At 56.5% G+C, this 16,174-nt stretch overlaps 1 protein-coding gene across 1 annotated transcript; it reads right to left on the bottom strand.

The window, feature by feature from the left end:
* Nucleotides 1-335: 335 nt before the first annotated feature.
* LOC122365703 (collagen alpha-5(IV) chain-like) lies at nucleotides 336-15,967 on the bottom strand. Its single transcript, XM_043337135.1, has 22 exons — nucleotides 15,796-15,967; nucleotides 13,238-13,474; nucleotides 12,840-12,957; nucleotides 12,395-12,498; nucleotides 12,024-12,086; nucleotides 11,414-11,571; nucleotides 10,477-11,174; nucleotides 10,022-10,183; nucleotides 9,390-9,551; nucleotides 8,886-9,073; nucleotides 8,255-8,382; nucleotides 7,995-8,104; nucleotides 7,548-7,741; nucleotides 6,985-7,191; nucleotides 6,382-6,670; nucleotides 5,827-6,191; nucleotides 5,273-5,471; nucleotides 4,405-5,008; nucleotides 3,283-3,893; nucleotides 2,785-2,962; nucleotides 1,562-1,676; nucleotides 336-1,304 (listed from the first exon to the last, which is right to left on the bottom strand). Exons 1-22 carry the CDS (start codon nucleotides 15,880-15,882, stop codon nucleotides 984-986), a joined length of 5,298 nt encoding a protein of 1,765 aa, XP_043193070.1. The 5' UTR covers nucleotides 15,883-15,967; the 3' UTR covers nucleotides 336-983.
* Nucleotides 15,968-16,174: the final 207 nt, after the last annotated feature.

Below are 16,174 nucleotides of genomic sequence, written 5' to 3'. Positions count from 1 at the left end.
CTCCCTGTGAACCCGGAGACGGCCTGGGGGGGGGAGGGGGAGCGGCAACTGACGTCACGACCTTGACCTCCAATGACAGTTGAAAGCCCGACACGGCTACCGGGCTCACCACGCCAGTCACCAACCGAAATACATCCTAGTTATATGCCTTTACTCAGTCTTGTGTTGTCAAATGTGGCAGTTTATATGTTGTTAAGCGCCTACTAAAGCGTAAGAGAACTCGTACGTTAACGCCATCGTGAAAATTATCGCTCGCATCTATCGGGCTCCTCTTAAAATCTTTTCGTCATCTACCACGATATCCTTTCGGAACACGAATCAAATCAAGCTAGATGTGTAAGCCGTTCGTTGTATTAGGATATCCGACCGATCTGAACATGCTAGTCTCCTTACAGCATAGCATAAGCTCTACACTTCCTACGTCGCGTCTTGGCTCACATGGAGTTCACCTTATGAGTAGCACAGTATCCACCAAGACTAGACGAGCACCAATTGGATTCAGCGAGGCCGCGGGCGAGTGACTCGCCCGTCAAGCCGACCTGACATCGCACGACATTCTCTCAGCTTCCGACGACGGTTTCCGACGGTCCGCGGTACGCGAACGGACCAACAATGTACGGTCTCTCTGTGGCAGTGGTAGCTAGTCAGGCAAACGGCAGCGACATGGCTCTACTCTGAGGTCGGAACAGTCTCGCGTCCGGGCCGGCGGCGGCAGTGACAGCAGGCGACGGACGTGCCTCTCTGACATCAGCAAACATCAGCGAACATCAGCGAACATCACCCATCCCACACGGCGCCGAAGAGTCGCTCCGGTCGCGGCGCCGGCCAGAGCTCGACACCGTTATACCTGTTCCTGGCCCAACTTTGACATCGTTTCTCGATCACCGCTGACGTTAGAGACCCTGCGCCGCCGGGCGCGTTCGCTCGGATTATATCACAACAAGCTGAAGCGTTGGTCGGCGGCGGGACCAGCGCGCCACCGCTTACACGGGTCCGGGGAACACGAAAGGTGGCTGACGGCTGTCCGGCGGCGGCTGGCGGCTGTCTGGAGGCTGCCGGCGACGGCACACGGCACACCGCGACACCCGGGAGCGCAGGTTACCGGCCTTGAGCGTCTGCTGTTCGGGCTTGCGGAACTGCTGGAAGTCGTCGACTGTGGCCAGCCAGTAGGAGAAGGCGGTGGTGAAGTAGTTGCACCGGCCGTGGCCGTGACACTCGATGAACGGAGTCGGTCGGAAGTCCTCCAGACAGGAGCCCGGGGAGACCAGCGACTGGCCGCCGCCCTCGGCCCCGGCGTCCGTGTGCTGGGGAGGGAGCGGGGAGGTCACATATGGATCAACGGAGTCACTCGGGTCGCCATCTTGAAAGTGTGTATGTGCTAGAGACGGGAAATCATATTGGTGAGGCCCAGCTGAGCATAATGTAGCTAATTGACGAATTGACGATTGACACTTTTTGTTTGCCCTGCATTGTTTCCAAAAATGTATGATCTGTCATTTTCTCGTGAATTAAGGTAGTTCTTTACTGAAGGAAAATTGTGGAGTCATTAATATCTTCTTACCATAAGGAATGAGTATCCGATCCACATGCTCTCCCACTCCTCTGGACACTCGGGGACATCCATGCTCTGACTATGGATGGCGATCACCATGGTCTGTGACTCGCACACCGAACACCTGAAACACAGTCAGAGAAACACAGACACAGTCATCACACTGTGCATCGGAAACACGGAGGTCAGCACACCGAGCACCTGAAACACAGACAGAGAAACACAGACAGAGGTCAGCACACTGTGTATCTGAAACACGAACACAGGTCGGCACACCGAGTGCCTGAAACACAGACAGAAAAGCACAGACACCACAGTCAGCACACTATGTATCTGAAACACCGACAGAGAAACACGGACAGAGGTCAGCACACTGTGCACCTGAAACACGAACACAGGTCAGCACCCCGAGCACCTGAAACACAGACAGAGAAACACGGACACAGTCAGCACACTGTGCATCTGAAACGCGGACGCAGGTTGGCTCACTATACATCTGAAACATGCATAGTTTTAACGACCAGGGACGTGCACTGCGGTACAGCCTACCAGGACAGACGTGCACTGCGGCGCAGCCTAACAGGACAGACGTGCACTGCGGCGCAGTCTACCAGGACAGACTTGTAGTGCGGCACAGCCTAACAGGACAGACGTGCACTGCGGTGCAGCCTAACAGGACAGACTTGCGTGCACTGCGGCGCAGCCTACCAGACAGGCATGTAGTGCGGCACAGCCTAACAGGGCAGACGTGCACTGCGGCGCAGCCTACCAGGACAGAGGTGCACTGCGGCGCAGCCTACCAGGACAGACTTGTAGTGCGGCACAGCCTAACAGGACCTAACAGGACAGACTTGCGTGCACTGCGATGCAGCCTACCAGGACAGGCATGTAGTGCGGCACAGTCTAACAGGGCAGACGTGCACTGCGGCGCAGCCTACCAGGACAGACTTATAGTGCGGCACAGCCTAACAGGACAGACGTGCACTGCGGTGCAGCCTAACATGACAGACTTGCGTGCACTGCGGTGCAGCCTACCAGGACAGGCAGGAAGTGCGGCACAGCCTAAAAGGGCAGACGTGCACTGCGGCGCAGCCTACCAGGACAGGTGTGCACTGCGGCGCAGCCTACCAGACAGGCATGTAGTGCGGCGCAGCCCACCAGGACAGGTATATAGCGCGGCGCAGCTGAAGAGTCATGGAATAGAAAGCACAACGATCGCTTCGGTTTCCCACCTGGAGATGTAAGACTGGATGTCTCGGCCTCGGATGGGCGTCATCATCATGGGCATGGGCTCCGGCGTGCTCAGCCAGTAGCTGTAGTCGTTGCGCTGGGCGTACTCGCACTGGTTGTTGATGTTGCAGAACAGGTACGGCATCGTGGAGAACTTGCGCATGCACGAGCCAGGTGTGCCTGGTGGAAGGGAAAGCACGTCACCTTCCTACGCTCGATAGAGAATAAAGATTCTCGCCGTGTTTTCAGCAATATCTTATCATAAAAGGTGTTTGAAGATGAAATAGATAATTGCTGGACAATATGTAAGTTGGTTGACCTCAGCCTATAGGCACGATAAAAGTATGATCTCTTACAACAAAAGCTTATGCATATAGAATCAATACAAAAAATCAATCGATTACGAATACTTATGAAGCGCTACCGGTGACTATACGTTCGTTCATGAAACTCCTGTTGTATTGTCTGCGCTGTGTCGCTGGCCGCTACTGGCTACTCACCGAGGTCGGCGCCGTGGGCTTTGGAGTTTCCGGTGACATGCAGCAGCGAGAAGCCGTCCCAGAGTCGGACAGAACCGGGCGGACAGCGCGGCAGCGACGTCGTCTGGCTGTGGCGGGTGAAGTGGAAGCCACGCGGCCGCGGCGGGGGCCCAGCGCGCGCCGGCTCGCCCGGCAGGCCCGGCCTGCCCACGCGTCCCGATGGACCCGGGAAGCCGTCCAGGCCCTGCACCCCCATCATGCCCTTGGCGCCGGGCAGGCCCGGCCGGCCCCTGGCGCCGTCGCGGCCCGCGTCTCCGTCCAAGCCAGGGAAGCCGTCCGGACCCGGTTTGCCCATACGTCCCGGGCTGCCGCGGAAGCCGGCGAGGCCAGGGGGGCCGGGATCGCCCGGCAGACCCTTCAGGCCGAACGAGGCCAGGTCACCGGGCAGACCTTTCGGTCCCGGCTGTCCGGCGAAGCCCGGCGGACCGGCCTGGCCAGGGAAGCCGGACAGGCCGTCCAGCCCTGGCAAACCGTCCAGACCAGGCCGGCCGGCCACCCCGCGCTCTCCCTTATCTCCGGGCAGACCATCGCGACCCGACGGACCGGGCCGGCCACGGTCACCGCGCAGACCCCTGCAACACGAGTGACGAGGCCCATACATTGTCAGTCATTGCACGGTACGCACTCTGGGATTAATAGGTACATTAATCATCAATTATTTTTCACCTAAGCTGTCAATGAGGAAAGCAATATAACGGAAGTCTTTTCAGCGTTAAGGCCTGGCTACACTATGCGTTTTCTTCGTGCGTTTTTTTTTTTGCGTGTTTGCGTGTTTTGCGTGATATCGTTCTAGAAAAAAGAACGATATTACGTTTTTGTGATGTATTTCACCTTAAATTTTAGTTACATAAGAGTTATATTAGCTTTTGTATATAACCAAAGTAAAAATTATATTGTTTATAACTTTTTTCCTAGAACGATATTATGCAAAACACGCAAACCTGCAAAAACGCACGCAGAAAACGCATAGTGTAGCCAGGCCTTAAGACCAAATATTGCTATTAAATTGAGCATAACTTGACTTAAAAAGCTCTCAGAGCCATTACCTGTTCAAAGTTCGGAAGTGGGATGCACCATACTCACACTGCTCCGGGGAAGCCGTCGTATCCGTCGTCTCCGGGCAGGCCCGGGAGCCCGTCGGCTCCAGCCTTGCCGGGCTCTCCGGGCAGGCCGTCCAGTCCGCGGCGGCCCTGCAGGCCGGGCTGTCCGGGACTGCCCGGCGCGCCCTTCTGACCGGGCACCGTGCCGCCGGGCGGTCCGTCCCTGCCCGGCAGCCCGGACGGACCGTACTCGCCCGGCGCCCCCTTCTGGCCGGGGCCGCCGGGCACGCCGGGACCGCCGTCAATGCCGGCTCGACCCTGCTCCCCGCGCTCTCCTGCCACGATCGCTCCGCGCGGTCCGGACGGGCCCGGGTCTCCGGGCATTCCGGGCGCGCCCGGCAGGCCGGGGCTGCCCTCCGGTCCGGACGCGCCGGGCTCGCCGATGGCGCCGGGCAGTCCGGCCGGCCCGGCGGGGCCCGGCGGCCCGCTCTGGCCGACACCGCCGGCGGGGCCCGGCGGACCCTGGTCGCCCTGGAAGCCGGCCAGGCCCGGGAAGCCGGGAGCGCCCAGGTCACCGACCGGTCCCGGCCGGCCCGGAGAACCGGTCGGACCGATGGCACCAACCGGACCGGTCTCACCAGGCATTCCTGAGACAGACGGATGCCGTCAGTGATGGATGCAATAATGAAACGGTCCAGGAACATTCAACATACAGCTATTCTGCTGGAATTTGTAGTGAGGAATTTTGCCGTGTCACTAATTGAAAAAGCTGCATTTATTTTGTTGGGTTAACTTAACCTTTCATTCATTTCACTACGAACGAAAATACAGACACAACTAAGTTTAGTCAGTTGTTATATTTGTTTCTCAAATTCTTTCTCAAGTAGGTAAACAAGTTCGGTAACACTTACCCATGCGACCCATTCTCCCGGGTTCTCCGCTCATGCCGGGCAGGCCGGCGGGACCGTCGGGGCCGAAGTCGCCAGCGTCTCCCCGCTCTCCCTTGAAGCCGTCGAGGCCAGGCCGACCGGCCCTGCCAGGCTGGCCGGGGAATCCGACCTCCCCCAGCGACCCCTTCGGGCCGGGCAGTCCGTAGTCTCCCGGCTCGCCCTGGGGAGAGTGGTGAGGGGTTATAATATGGAGAGGCAGGGCATAATGGGAAACTGATGCGGAAGTTATCCAAGTGGGCGGGTGTGTTAGTAACCCCTACATAGCTTACAATGTCAGTATTACGCTGAAGCGGAGGGTCTGAAAGAGCAAAATGCGAGATCAAAGGCAAATCTAGTTTCTAATTTAAATGGTCAGCTGCAACTCTTTTCAAAAATATTCAGGCCATTTTGACAACCACTTCTGCATGCTACAGCGTGCCTGCAAACTTATTCGACCCACTGTCTTCCCATTTTTTTTTTATTATGTTCGTGTCGCTGCCCCTGCATTGGCACTCCCTCTCCCCGCCTCCACTGACCGGCAGTCCAGGCGCTCCAAATCCTCCGGGCCGGCCCTGGTCGCCGGGCTGGCCGGCCTCTCCGGGCAGACCTGGCACGCCCTCTCCGGGCTCGCCGCGCTGGCCGGGGTCGCCGACCGGCCCTGTGAGCCCCGGCCGGCCGGGCAGACCGTCCAGGCCCGGCGGACCGGCGTCACCCTTCAGACCGCGCGGAGAGTCGTCTCCCGGCGGCCCGGCCACGCCCGGCGGACCGTATTCGCCGCGCCGTCCCTGCTCGCCGGGCAGGCCGTCCGGGCCGGGCGCGCCGGCCTTGCCCTCCTCTCCGCGGTCGCCAGGAGGTCCCGGGTAGCCGGGTCGGCCGTCGGCACCCTTCTCTCCGGCAGGACCTGAGAAACGGCCGGCCAGATAGTGACAGAAGTAGCAGGAGTGAGAACTATAGGAAACATACAATTTGATCAATCAGATCAACACAAGAGTGACAAGCAAGAAGGATGAGCATGATAAGTTCATTTGTGCTTTTTCTTTTCCTATTTCTCTTTCTCCCCCCTCTCTCTCTCTCTTCTCCCCCTCTCTCACCTGGCTGCAAAATATCGTCTCCTCTCTCTCCCTTGAATCCGTCGAGGCCGGGCCGCCCGGGCGTTCCGGGCCGGCCGGGTTGTCCAAATCTGCCCGGCTCCCCGTCCATTCCGCGCAGCCCATCCAGGCCAAAGTCTCCTGGCAGACCCTTCATGCCGGGGCCGCCGGGCACGCCGTCATTGCCGGGGAGGCCGGGGGAGCCGAACATGCCCGGCAGGCCCCGTTCGCCCTTGAGGCCGGGGAAGCCGGGCCGGCCGGGCACGCTGTCTCCGGGCGGGCCACGCGGTCCCTGCAGGGAGCGGGAGAGGCTGTCAGGCTTGACGTATTTATGAATATACGACGCATGGAACGTATCATCAGCTCCTCACTGCGATGCCAGTGAAATGGACTAGTGATAAAGTCGTATTTTATGGTTTATGCGAGCTCCGCTGTGATACAACACAATATATACAATTTTTATGAAGCCTAAATTTTAGCAGCACCTTGTAATGTTTTGCTGGGCGTTTACTTCTAGAAATATTCACAGCAAAGTGTTGTACAGCATAGTCAGCGAGGCTAATCCAGTGATTCTGATACCACAAGTCGACATGTGTAGGTTCTCACCGGTCGGCCGGGCCGCCCGCTGAAGCCGGGCGCTCCCTTCTCTCCGTCCTGACCGGTGGGCCCGCGCGGTCCCGGCGGGCCCGGCAGACCGTCCAGACCCCGCAGACCGGGCTCTCCGGGCAGACCGGGCAGGCCGGGCTCGCCAGGACGGCCGGGAAGGATCGGCCGGCCGTCGTCACCCTGCGCTCCCTTCCTGCCGTCCAGGCCCTGCGAGCAGAGGAGGATAATCGCAATCAACGCCAAGGCACAGCCCATAGCAAGTTATGCAAGTTTCCTTCGTCTCTCCATCGAAGCAGATGAATCAATTAGAACCTCCTTTACTCCTTTACTGGTATTTCCTTCTTTACTGACTTTCGATGCGGTAAACACTAACATTTCCATCACCTGGCCTTAAATCCACAAACTCACAGAAACATGTCGCGCTCGCCTCTCAACTCTCAACTCAACGTTCCACTCATATTTCCCCGTCTCTCGATATAGTCATTTCTTAGTTCGTCCACAACATCCTTAGTTCACTGCTCTCCCTCCGACACACCGGCACCTTTCACCGCTCTCGGACTCACCCGCAACCCATCGAGTCCGGGCGCTCCGGGCAGGCCAGGAGCTCCGGCCGGGCCCCGGTCTCCGGGCATGCCCGGATAGCCCTTGATGCCCTGTTCACCGCGCTGTGAGCTGCCCGGGAAGCCGGGCATCCCTCGCTGACCAGGCACGCCGGGCTCGCCCTCGAATCCCTTGAGACCCGGCAGACCGGGTAGACCTGTAGACCATAGTAGAGGGTAAGAGCGCGCATATGATTATCAGTTTTACACTGATGACGTTTGCATAACATTTTCTAATGCTGAGGCACGAAAAATCTAGCTTCAGTAGTATAAAATCATATGCTCAAGATCAGAGGTGCTCAGTGGTCGGATTCCAGCCCGCCCCACACCACATATCAGACAGTGTAATCCGTACCCTGGAGTCACGAGACCACACAACACACACACACACCGGACGCCTGTACTCCGTACCCTGCAGTCCGGTGTCTCCGGGCGGTCCCGAGTCGCCCAGCACCAGGTTCTGGTTCACATCTCCCGGCTCTCCTGGTGGTCCCGGCTCGCCGCTCTCTCCGATCGCTCCTCTGTAAATAACGCGGGTGATTACAACATTGGCAGTCAGATAAATTCATAGAAATACGCTGTAAAGGTGACGGTTTGGCACACACGAATGCAAAAGTGTACGTTACGACCCATTGTCGATCCTTCTGCAATTCAATATGACCAGACCTCACCTGAATCCCTCGAAGCCCTTGTCGCCCTTGAGCGAGGGCAGCAGACTCTCGTCGGCGTCCAGTCCTGGCCGTCCGGGCGCGCCGTCCAGCCCGTCTCGACCGGCGGGGCCCTGGTCACCGTATTCACCCTGAGGGAAGCCGGGGGGTTAACACGGGCCAGCAAATGGGCTAGTCTGAGACTCTGGGCCACCACCGTATTTACCTTGAGGGGGGCAGTGGGTTAGTCTAAGTCACCAGCGATTGACTGACATTTACTCTCATACACGTTCGAGCTGATGCACAATTACCTGAATTATGTCATACTTTTATCTCCAGTAATTAATCCCTGACCTTGCAAATAAATAGTCATCACCTTACCTACAGATCCTCGGCTTTGAAGCGTGAAAAGGAAGAATTCAGAACATCATCATCAGTCTCAAATACGATGCTAAGCAATTAATATTTCATTGTTATTGCATTAAAAAAGACAATTTTTAATTATCAGCAAAATTGTGTTTATAATGTTTATTCATATTCTTAGACATAACATCAAGATGTAGGTGTACTAAAACCAATCAAATTGGTGCAAAATCAGAAAGTTGTTACACAGATAATTACCGCACCCTTCTCTGTATCTCCTTGCTGCGCTCACCGGGAATCCTTTGAGTCCGTCGAAGCCGGGCAGTCCCGGGGCCCCCTCCGGTCCCGGGCGACCTTCCGTCCCGGGCAGACCATCATCGCCGGGCCGGCCAGCCTCGCCCTTCTGACCCTTCAGAGCCCCGCTCGGCGGGTAGATGACCCGACCCGACGCTCCCGGCGCTCCGGGCCGACCGGCCAGGCCTGCGACAATGGCGGCGGGTGAACGGGAGGGGCGGGGAGTTGCTCTGCTTTGGCTACCGACTGCCGCATCTTTCGTCTGGAATAACAACGTGAAAACGTTGCATTGCAGCTCGCTGCAATTGAATTTGCTGCCTTTCATGTTTTTCTCAATGGCTCCGCTATTGAAGGTGATATTTGAATGGAAACCTTGATATTGAAATGGGATGGAAAGTGCAGTTATTTATATGTTGTTTCGTGATACGATTCACATGTATTCCATCAATGAAAGCCATCTGCGCGCTGCGTTTATACTAGTGTTGCACTACCATTCTCTCACCTGCTGCACCGGGCAGACCATCCAAACCCGGGAATCCCTGCAGGCCGGCCAGACCGGGTCTGCCGGGCAGACCAGGCGGGCCCACGGGTCCCAGCGGGCCCTGGACGCCGACCAGACCCGGCCGACCGCGGTCGCCCATGTCACCCTTCCGACACGGCGAGACTGCGGGAGGGGGAGGGTAAACGTCACCAAATTTCATTAGGTAGGGATTGGCTAACAGTTAACATGGTCCATCACTTGCCATTACCGCAACGGCAAGCTGCAACCACAGTATAATTTTGGTTCAATCGAGTCCGACTTAACATCCCAAAATTAGTCAATTCGATTGTTTTATCTACTGTTATTGTTCTCCACAGGCTGCTTTGTCAAGACAGGCTCTGACAAACCGATAAGGAAGTGTCACAAACAGCCCGACAAAGGAGCTTCGCTGTGCGTCAGGCGAGCGAAGAGCCTAATAGCGTTCCTGCCGCTAGATGTCACTACCGTACAGTGTACACGCCTGAAGGTATGCTGTGCCGCAAGGCTCCCGCTTATCGCGGCCGTTCAAGCAGCCGGTTCCAGGCAGTCAGACGCAGTGCTGACGCACTCGTTGAACACCTGGAACTGTTTTAAATGTATGCTGTTCTACTCACAGGTCTGCGGCAGACAGTCGTCTCCGGGCAATCCTTTCAGGCCGGGCAGTCCGGGGTTGCCGTCTAGTCCGGGCTGTCCCGGAATTCCGGGCACTCCGGGCCGACCAGGCTCGCCTTTCGGCCCAGTCTTGGCCACTCCGATACCCGGCTGGCCCTTCCGACCTGAGGATCGTACACAAAAGGGAGTTGAATACTTGATAGCTATGTTCACCCTAGTTTGTCATGTGCATTGATGCATTATCATCCTTGACCGTTGCTCTTTTTCGCTCAGTCTGTCAAGCAGACGTCAGGAAGTATATCCAGTCCCACTCGAAAGTACGCAGTCATCTAAGGCAAATTCGCTGATCAACGCTATACAGTATACATATTCTCATTCATATCACATTTTATCACTTGCTCTGCATAATTCAGATTTCAGAGTTTACAATTATTGAGCTGTCACCAGCCACACTGACCTGGGAATCCGGGATCTCCTCTGTCTCCAGGCAGTCCGTCCAGCGCCGGCCGGCCGGGGATGCCGTCCCGTCCCATCGGGCCGACCACCGTCTCACCGGGCGAGCCGGGCTGGCCCGGGAAGCCGGCCTCTCCGAGCGGCCCGGTGGGTCCGGCCGGGCCCGGCGGACCCGACAGGCCGTCCTCGCCCGGCTCGCCGGGGATGACCAGGCCGGGCCGGCCGGGACGGCCGGGCGGTCCGTCCGGGCCCGGCGCGCCCGAGTAGCCCGGCTGACCGAGCAGACCGGGCCGGCCCGGCAGACCCGGGTCACCCTTAGGACCCACCAGACCGGGGTCGCCCTGACCGCCGCGGGAGCCCTTCATCGACTGGGCGATGACCGGGTCGTACTCGCCCTTGGGTCCGATCCGTCCCTGGGGTCCCGGCTGGCCGGGCTGGCCGGGCTCGCCGAGCGGCCCGTCCAACCCCGGCGCGCCGTCCCGACCCTGGTAGCCGGGAGCACCCTTGAAGCCCTTTTCTCCGTACGGGCCGGCCTGACCGGTGCGGCCTTGCTTGCCGGGCCGTCCGATATCGCCGGGAATTCCTCGCACTCCCTTGTTGCCGGGAGGACCCTGCAGGCCCCGAGCTCCGTCCAGGCCCGGCGGGCCGTCCGGGCCCTTTTCACCCGGCGGTCCCCTGGCTCCGATATAGCCGGGTGGACCCCTGTTGAAACCAAAACAACTGTTGAGACAAGAAGCAAGCAAACCAAACAAATAACTTCTTGACATGTGTGGGCTGCCTAGCATTCATTCATGCTAGCGCTTAGTGCTTTTTGAAATCAGCTGAGCGCGGCAAGTAGTTTTACATTCTTGAGGTGACCCCCAAATGAGATAAGCACATCACAAGACAAAAAGGAAGTCAAGCACATGGTCCTGGTTGCGACATGCTGCTTTTTGTCTCACCCAGCGAACGCCTCTTCCGGCGAGACCAATGTGTTGTCATTGTAACCGGGTCCCGGGGGTCCGGGCTCTCCTTGCTGACCCTTGGGGCCTGGAGGACCCCGCTTCTCATTACCTCTCTCACCCTTAGGGCCGGGGAGGCCCAGCGGGCCCGGGAAGCCCTGGGGAACAGGCAGCACTCGTGTCAGAAATAGGAGGAATTACAGACAACCGTCGTGTCAGAAAGATAAAATGATAAGTGGTTTCGGGAGACATAGGCAGAAGATAATCTTTTTTGTCAAAATCAAAACATACAACCAAGTATTTAGATGTCTGTAAATACATCAAATATCTAAAGAAAAAACTATGAGCGTGATAAGCAAAAAATGTAGGGATAACTTAAGAGAAGCAGGATTAGAAGATAATGGACATCATGTAACTTCTCTGTTCGTTACCACGCCTACCATAGACTTCTGTACAGAGGTTTATGCGCCTACATATATGAAATCAGAAGAGTTTACGCCGCAGCATGCTGATTAACCAAATAATAACGAGCAACAAAAAGGGATGATTATATTGATCTTGCCGATTGTTGCAAGATCACACCAAGGTAGGTATGTAGCTGTGCACTTACCCTCTCCCCCTGATCGCCGGGGTATCCGAAGTATCCCTTCGGTCCCGGCAGACCAGGCAGACCCTGTAGGCAGACAGGAGGAGCTCATGTTCTCAGAAACTCACGTTCGCTCCGAGTTCTAGTCGCCATGACAACCAGCTACATTCAATTCCGGGTGAACGTTTGATCACACATAATCGAATGATAATAGTCTAGTCCTTTTAAAGTATCATATGGGCAAGTAAGTAGTTTCTTTGAAGACGTGACATGTTTTGAGAGTGCAACATTCGCCGCAGGTCTACTGTCCGGTCTGCTCTGCGGAGTGGTGGGCTGCCGAAGTGTACCACTAAGTATACTGCCCGGCCCACCCCGACAGCCGGCGGTGTACTCACGTCGATTCCGGGCCGACCGGTGGACCCGGCGTCTCCCTTCACCCCCACCGAGTTCACCCCACCGTCTCCCGGGTCACCTCTGGGACCCGGCAGACCGTCCGGACCTGTCGGGAGGAGCGGCGTCAGCGCGACAGATCAACATGAGACCGCAGGGAGTGCAGCAGAGGGAAGAGCAGTGTCGATGGTTCTCACGTACTGCAATACTATAATTGCGATTTTAATATTGCAACGCCTTTTTAACACAGGAAATGACACTTATAATTGTCTAAAAAAAAACTTGTGAGCAGAAGTATAAAAGGAATCCAGGCATTGTGAGTGGAGATAAATATCCAGCAAAGACATATGCATTCCTCAGGGTTTCTTTCTCAATTCTGTCGTCCTGGCCGATCTGCATCACCGCCAGCCCAGTGCTCTAACTGGTCTGACCGTTGGTCACGTGACTGACCTGGCTGACCGCGGGGTCCGCTCAGCCCGGGCAGACCCGGCAGGCCCGGCTGGCCGTCCGTGCCGTTACAGCCCGGGAACCCGAGGGCTCCGCGGCTGCCGACGTCTCCGGGAAGACCCTGGGAAACGCAGCGCGCAGAACTGCACGGTGACGACACGGACCTCGGGAATTGTTGACTGTAGGAAAGTAATTATGCGAAATGCAATTGAGATATGATAATAATCGATATAAATTGCTAGGCTGTCCATTGTCCAACTGTATGACGACGGACTGCAATGAATATTGATTACATGAATAACTAAAATTTCATTACTACGTCGCACATGCACCCCATATTACGCCTTTTTATAAGCTAATTAAACATAAAATCATTGATCCCGACCGGCTCGTCTACTCACCAGGATGCCAGGCGCTCCGGGGAAGCCGACCACTCCCGGCTTGCCTCTGTCGCCCTTGGTGCCCTGGGCTCCCTCGTCGCCCCGCGAGCCCTTCATCCCGGCCGGGCCGGGAGGGCCCTCCACGCCTATGTCGCCCGGAAAGCCCTGCGAGCCCTGCAGGCCAGGGATGCCAGGATTGCCCACATAGCCCTTCTCCCCCTCGCAGATACAGTTTTGCACCACGCAGCCCTTGCACGCCTGAAACGGAAGGAGGAGGAGATGTTGTTAGATTAGATCAGTAATTTGGGTAAGTTTGTCATATAATTTTGGTCAGATACTGCAAGTTCACGGATAATTCAAGGGTGCTTTACCCTAGCGCATAACTTTAAATGAAATTGATTGACCAGAACATAAAAGAACAATTCATCCGTAATCCGTTTATTCCCTTTACATCGAGATATCTAACAATACATTTAGAAGATTGGCAAAGCAAATAAATCAATATTGCGTCTTCTGTCACGCTGCTGGTGCGCCACCCTCCCGTGCCGTCTGGCCGTTATGTGACGCCACGTCGTGACGCCCCGATGTGACGCCCCGCTGTGGCGCCCGCCGTGACGCCCTGACGAGGCGGCCATGACGCACGTGCAGGCCCAGATAGCCGCGTCCGGCGTGTCCTCTGAGCTGAGCCGCCGGTCCTGGTCGCCGCCAGCCCTGGGCGTCGTCTGTGTAAACACAGAGCTGCCCGCACTGCGCTGCGCCGCGCCGCCGCTCCGACACAGCGCGGCAAACGGCCGCGGAACATTCCCGGAGTCAGGACGGAACGCCTCTCGGCGAGGCCGCCAAATGTCGGCGGTGATGCCATGAGATGACGGTTATCACCGAGTTTTTGATGCATTAGTTTGTCGCAACTCGTGGGAAAAAAATAGGTAGAAAACTGGGTGTTGATTTCCGTATTCATTTTGTTTGGTATGAGAAAGCTTTCATCTCGTAGCTCGGTGCGCTCCATATTTCAGAAAACGTGCACTGAAGTACCTACATACATGATCGCAGTGATCATTTTCTCGCTCCTCGCTCTCAACTCTGATAGGCCTAGCATGCTGACGTTGCAAAAGTCTCTTGCTGAGATGCCTGCCTGAAGATGGCTGCTATTGCAGCGCCACTTAGCTGCAAGTGGAGCGAACAAATTGTTTGCGTGCAAGCAGATGTCCTTGAGACGATGACAAACTGCCTTGGTGACATTGCGATGAATGAGACCGACCGACACAGGAGCGCTCCGTGCCGCAAAGCCGAGGGTGACCTCATTTTTAGCTATTTAGTCTGGATAAATAGGTAGGTCCGCTGCACCACTCGCCGGCATCTGGACTATGTCTTGGGTAGGACATTTTTTTGCGGGCATTTCTTCTCCCGTCCATATTTACAGCGCACTTATGTTCCCGTGGCGAATCTTGGATGTATATGGAGACTCAGGAGAGAGATAATTTTGATCCAGCTAACCGCTCATTTTATCCTCCACAACCTAAAAAAAAAACTGGAAAGCTGTTGCGAAAGTCCAAAAGCTACTGCATGTGATAGTTCTCCTATTGCCAGTACGGTGTTTTTGTCGCATGGGCAATTTGATACGCAGCGCTCGTTCGAGCCCATTGTTTGCGGCGATGCTGTGCCGCAGCGCTCTCGTGTCGCGCGGCACAGTCTACCCTCCCAGGCAATACGACGGCGGCTGCCGGGACGGCCGATATCGGACGGCGGAAAACACGTCCGTCGCTTGGCTGACAAATGTTTTGTCGCCTGATAATGATATCGCGTACCAGTACACGGCGTCAGGCGACTCATGCACTTTGGAGGACATTTTTCCAAGTTAAACCAATTTGTCGAACAACTGAATAAGAGTGCGGTGAGCTCATTGCGATCGCGTCAGCGGCCTCGTGTGGTACAGCGTGGGCGGGATCATCTTCATCCGACCCACAACACTGGTGATTAATGAAAACATGCCCCAAGAGCCTGTGATCTCATTCCAGGACCTCCGTCACAGCAGAGTCCGCCGCGGAGTTCGGTCGCCGGCATATCGCTCCACCCGGGGGTCAGTTTCACAGTCGCACCGACAGATGGCAGTGGTGTGGGGTGCCCAGCTGTTCGGGGTCGGCTTCGGAGCGACGGTGGCGCCCCCGTCACCGCCTCAGCGCCCTGCGAGCGGCGGTACTTCGGCTCCGAGCAGGGTGCGAGAAACCGCGAGCGCCGCCCGAGCGAGAGGTCCCAGCGCTCGCGAAACATGGTCGACATTCGCGAAGAAAAAATGAAACAAATGAAGGGAAAGGCAAAATTAAGATTAATAAATTATATTGAGGAATAAATTGAACGGCAATTAATCATCTTAGGTAAAGATGGTAATTGCAACGGATCGTTTATGAATCAAACACAAAGATATTTCAAGAGAGAGAGCGCAGCATCAAGTGAGCGCGCCATTTGAAGGAGTTAATGGTCGAAGGCTTCCACACCGTCTACGCAATTAGTACCATTGACATAAACAGGCAAGGGACACAAGTTCTTTGCGTAAAAGGAACCCGCGTGCTGTTATCACTTACCGCCGCGTCGGAGGATGTCAGGAGCGCGAACAGAACCAGCGCGGCGGGCAGCAGGCAGCGGCTGGCCGCCCTCCTCGGTTCAGCCATGGTGATCGCTGCGGCGGACTGCTCAGAGACGGAGCATTCCGGGCCGGCCGAGCGGCTGTGGGCGCGCGCTCCTCCCGACGCTCCGACCCCCGACTGGAGCACGGCCGACGCGCTGCCCCGCACCCGCGCACCGCCACCAGCGGGCGTCAGGGGGCGGGGCTTGCGCGCATAATTTTCACCATCACCTCAGCAAACTGCACCAATGTGGTGAGAATTAGCCTCTACAGCAAAACCTCATGTCTTTGGCAGAATGTGCGACTAAATTTAGCACGTATTCCCGTTTTTGTGGTGC

The sequence above is a fragment of the Amphibalanus amphitrite genome, unplaced genomic scaffold (genome assembly GCF_019059575.1).
Source record: "Amphibalanus amphitrite isolate SeventyFive unplaced genomic scaffold, NRLGWU_Aamphi_draft 000758F_arrow, whole genome shotgun sequence".
NCBI lineage: Eukaryota > Metazoa > Arthropoda > Thecostraca > Balanomorpha > Balanidae > Amphibalanus > Amphibalanus amphitrite.
The sequence above is the reverse complement of the archived record's forward strand: the minus strand, read 5'-3'. Positions and strand labels throughout refer to the sequence as shown.

Bases quoted from the DNA above. Each gene is read 5' to 3' on its own strand.
- LOC122365703 (XM_043337135.1), bottom strand. From the start codon at position 15,882: ATGGCTGAACCGAGGAGGGCGGCCAGCCGCTGCCTGCTGCCCGCCGCG. The intron at 12,958-13,237 runs GTGAGTAGACGA...TGCGTTTCCCAG, and splicing joins CCGGAGCGCCTGGCATCCTG to GGTCTTCCCGGAGACGTCGG. The intron at 1,677-2,784 runs GTGGGAAACCGA...ACTGTGTTTCAG, and splicing joins ATCCAGTCTTACATCTCCAG to GTGTTCGGTGTGCGAGTCAC.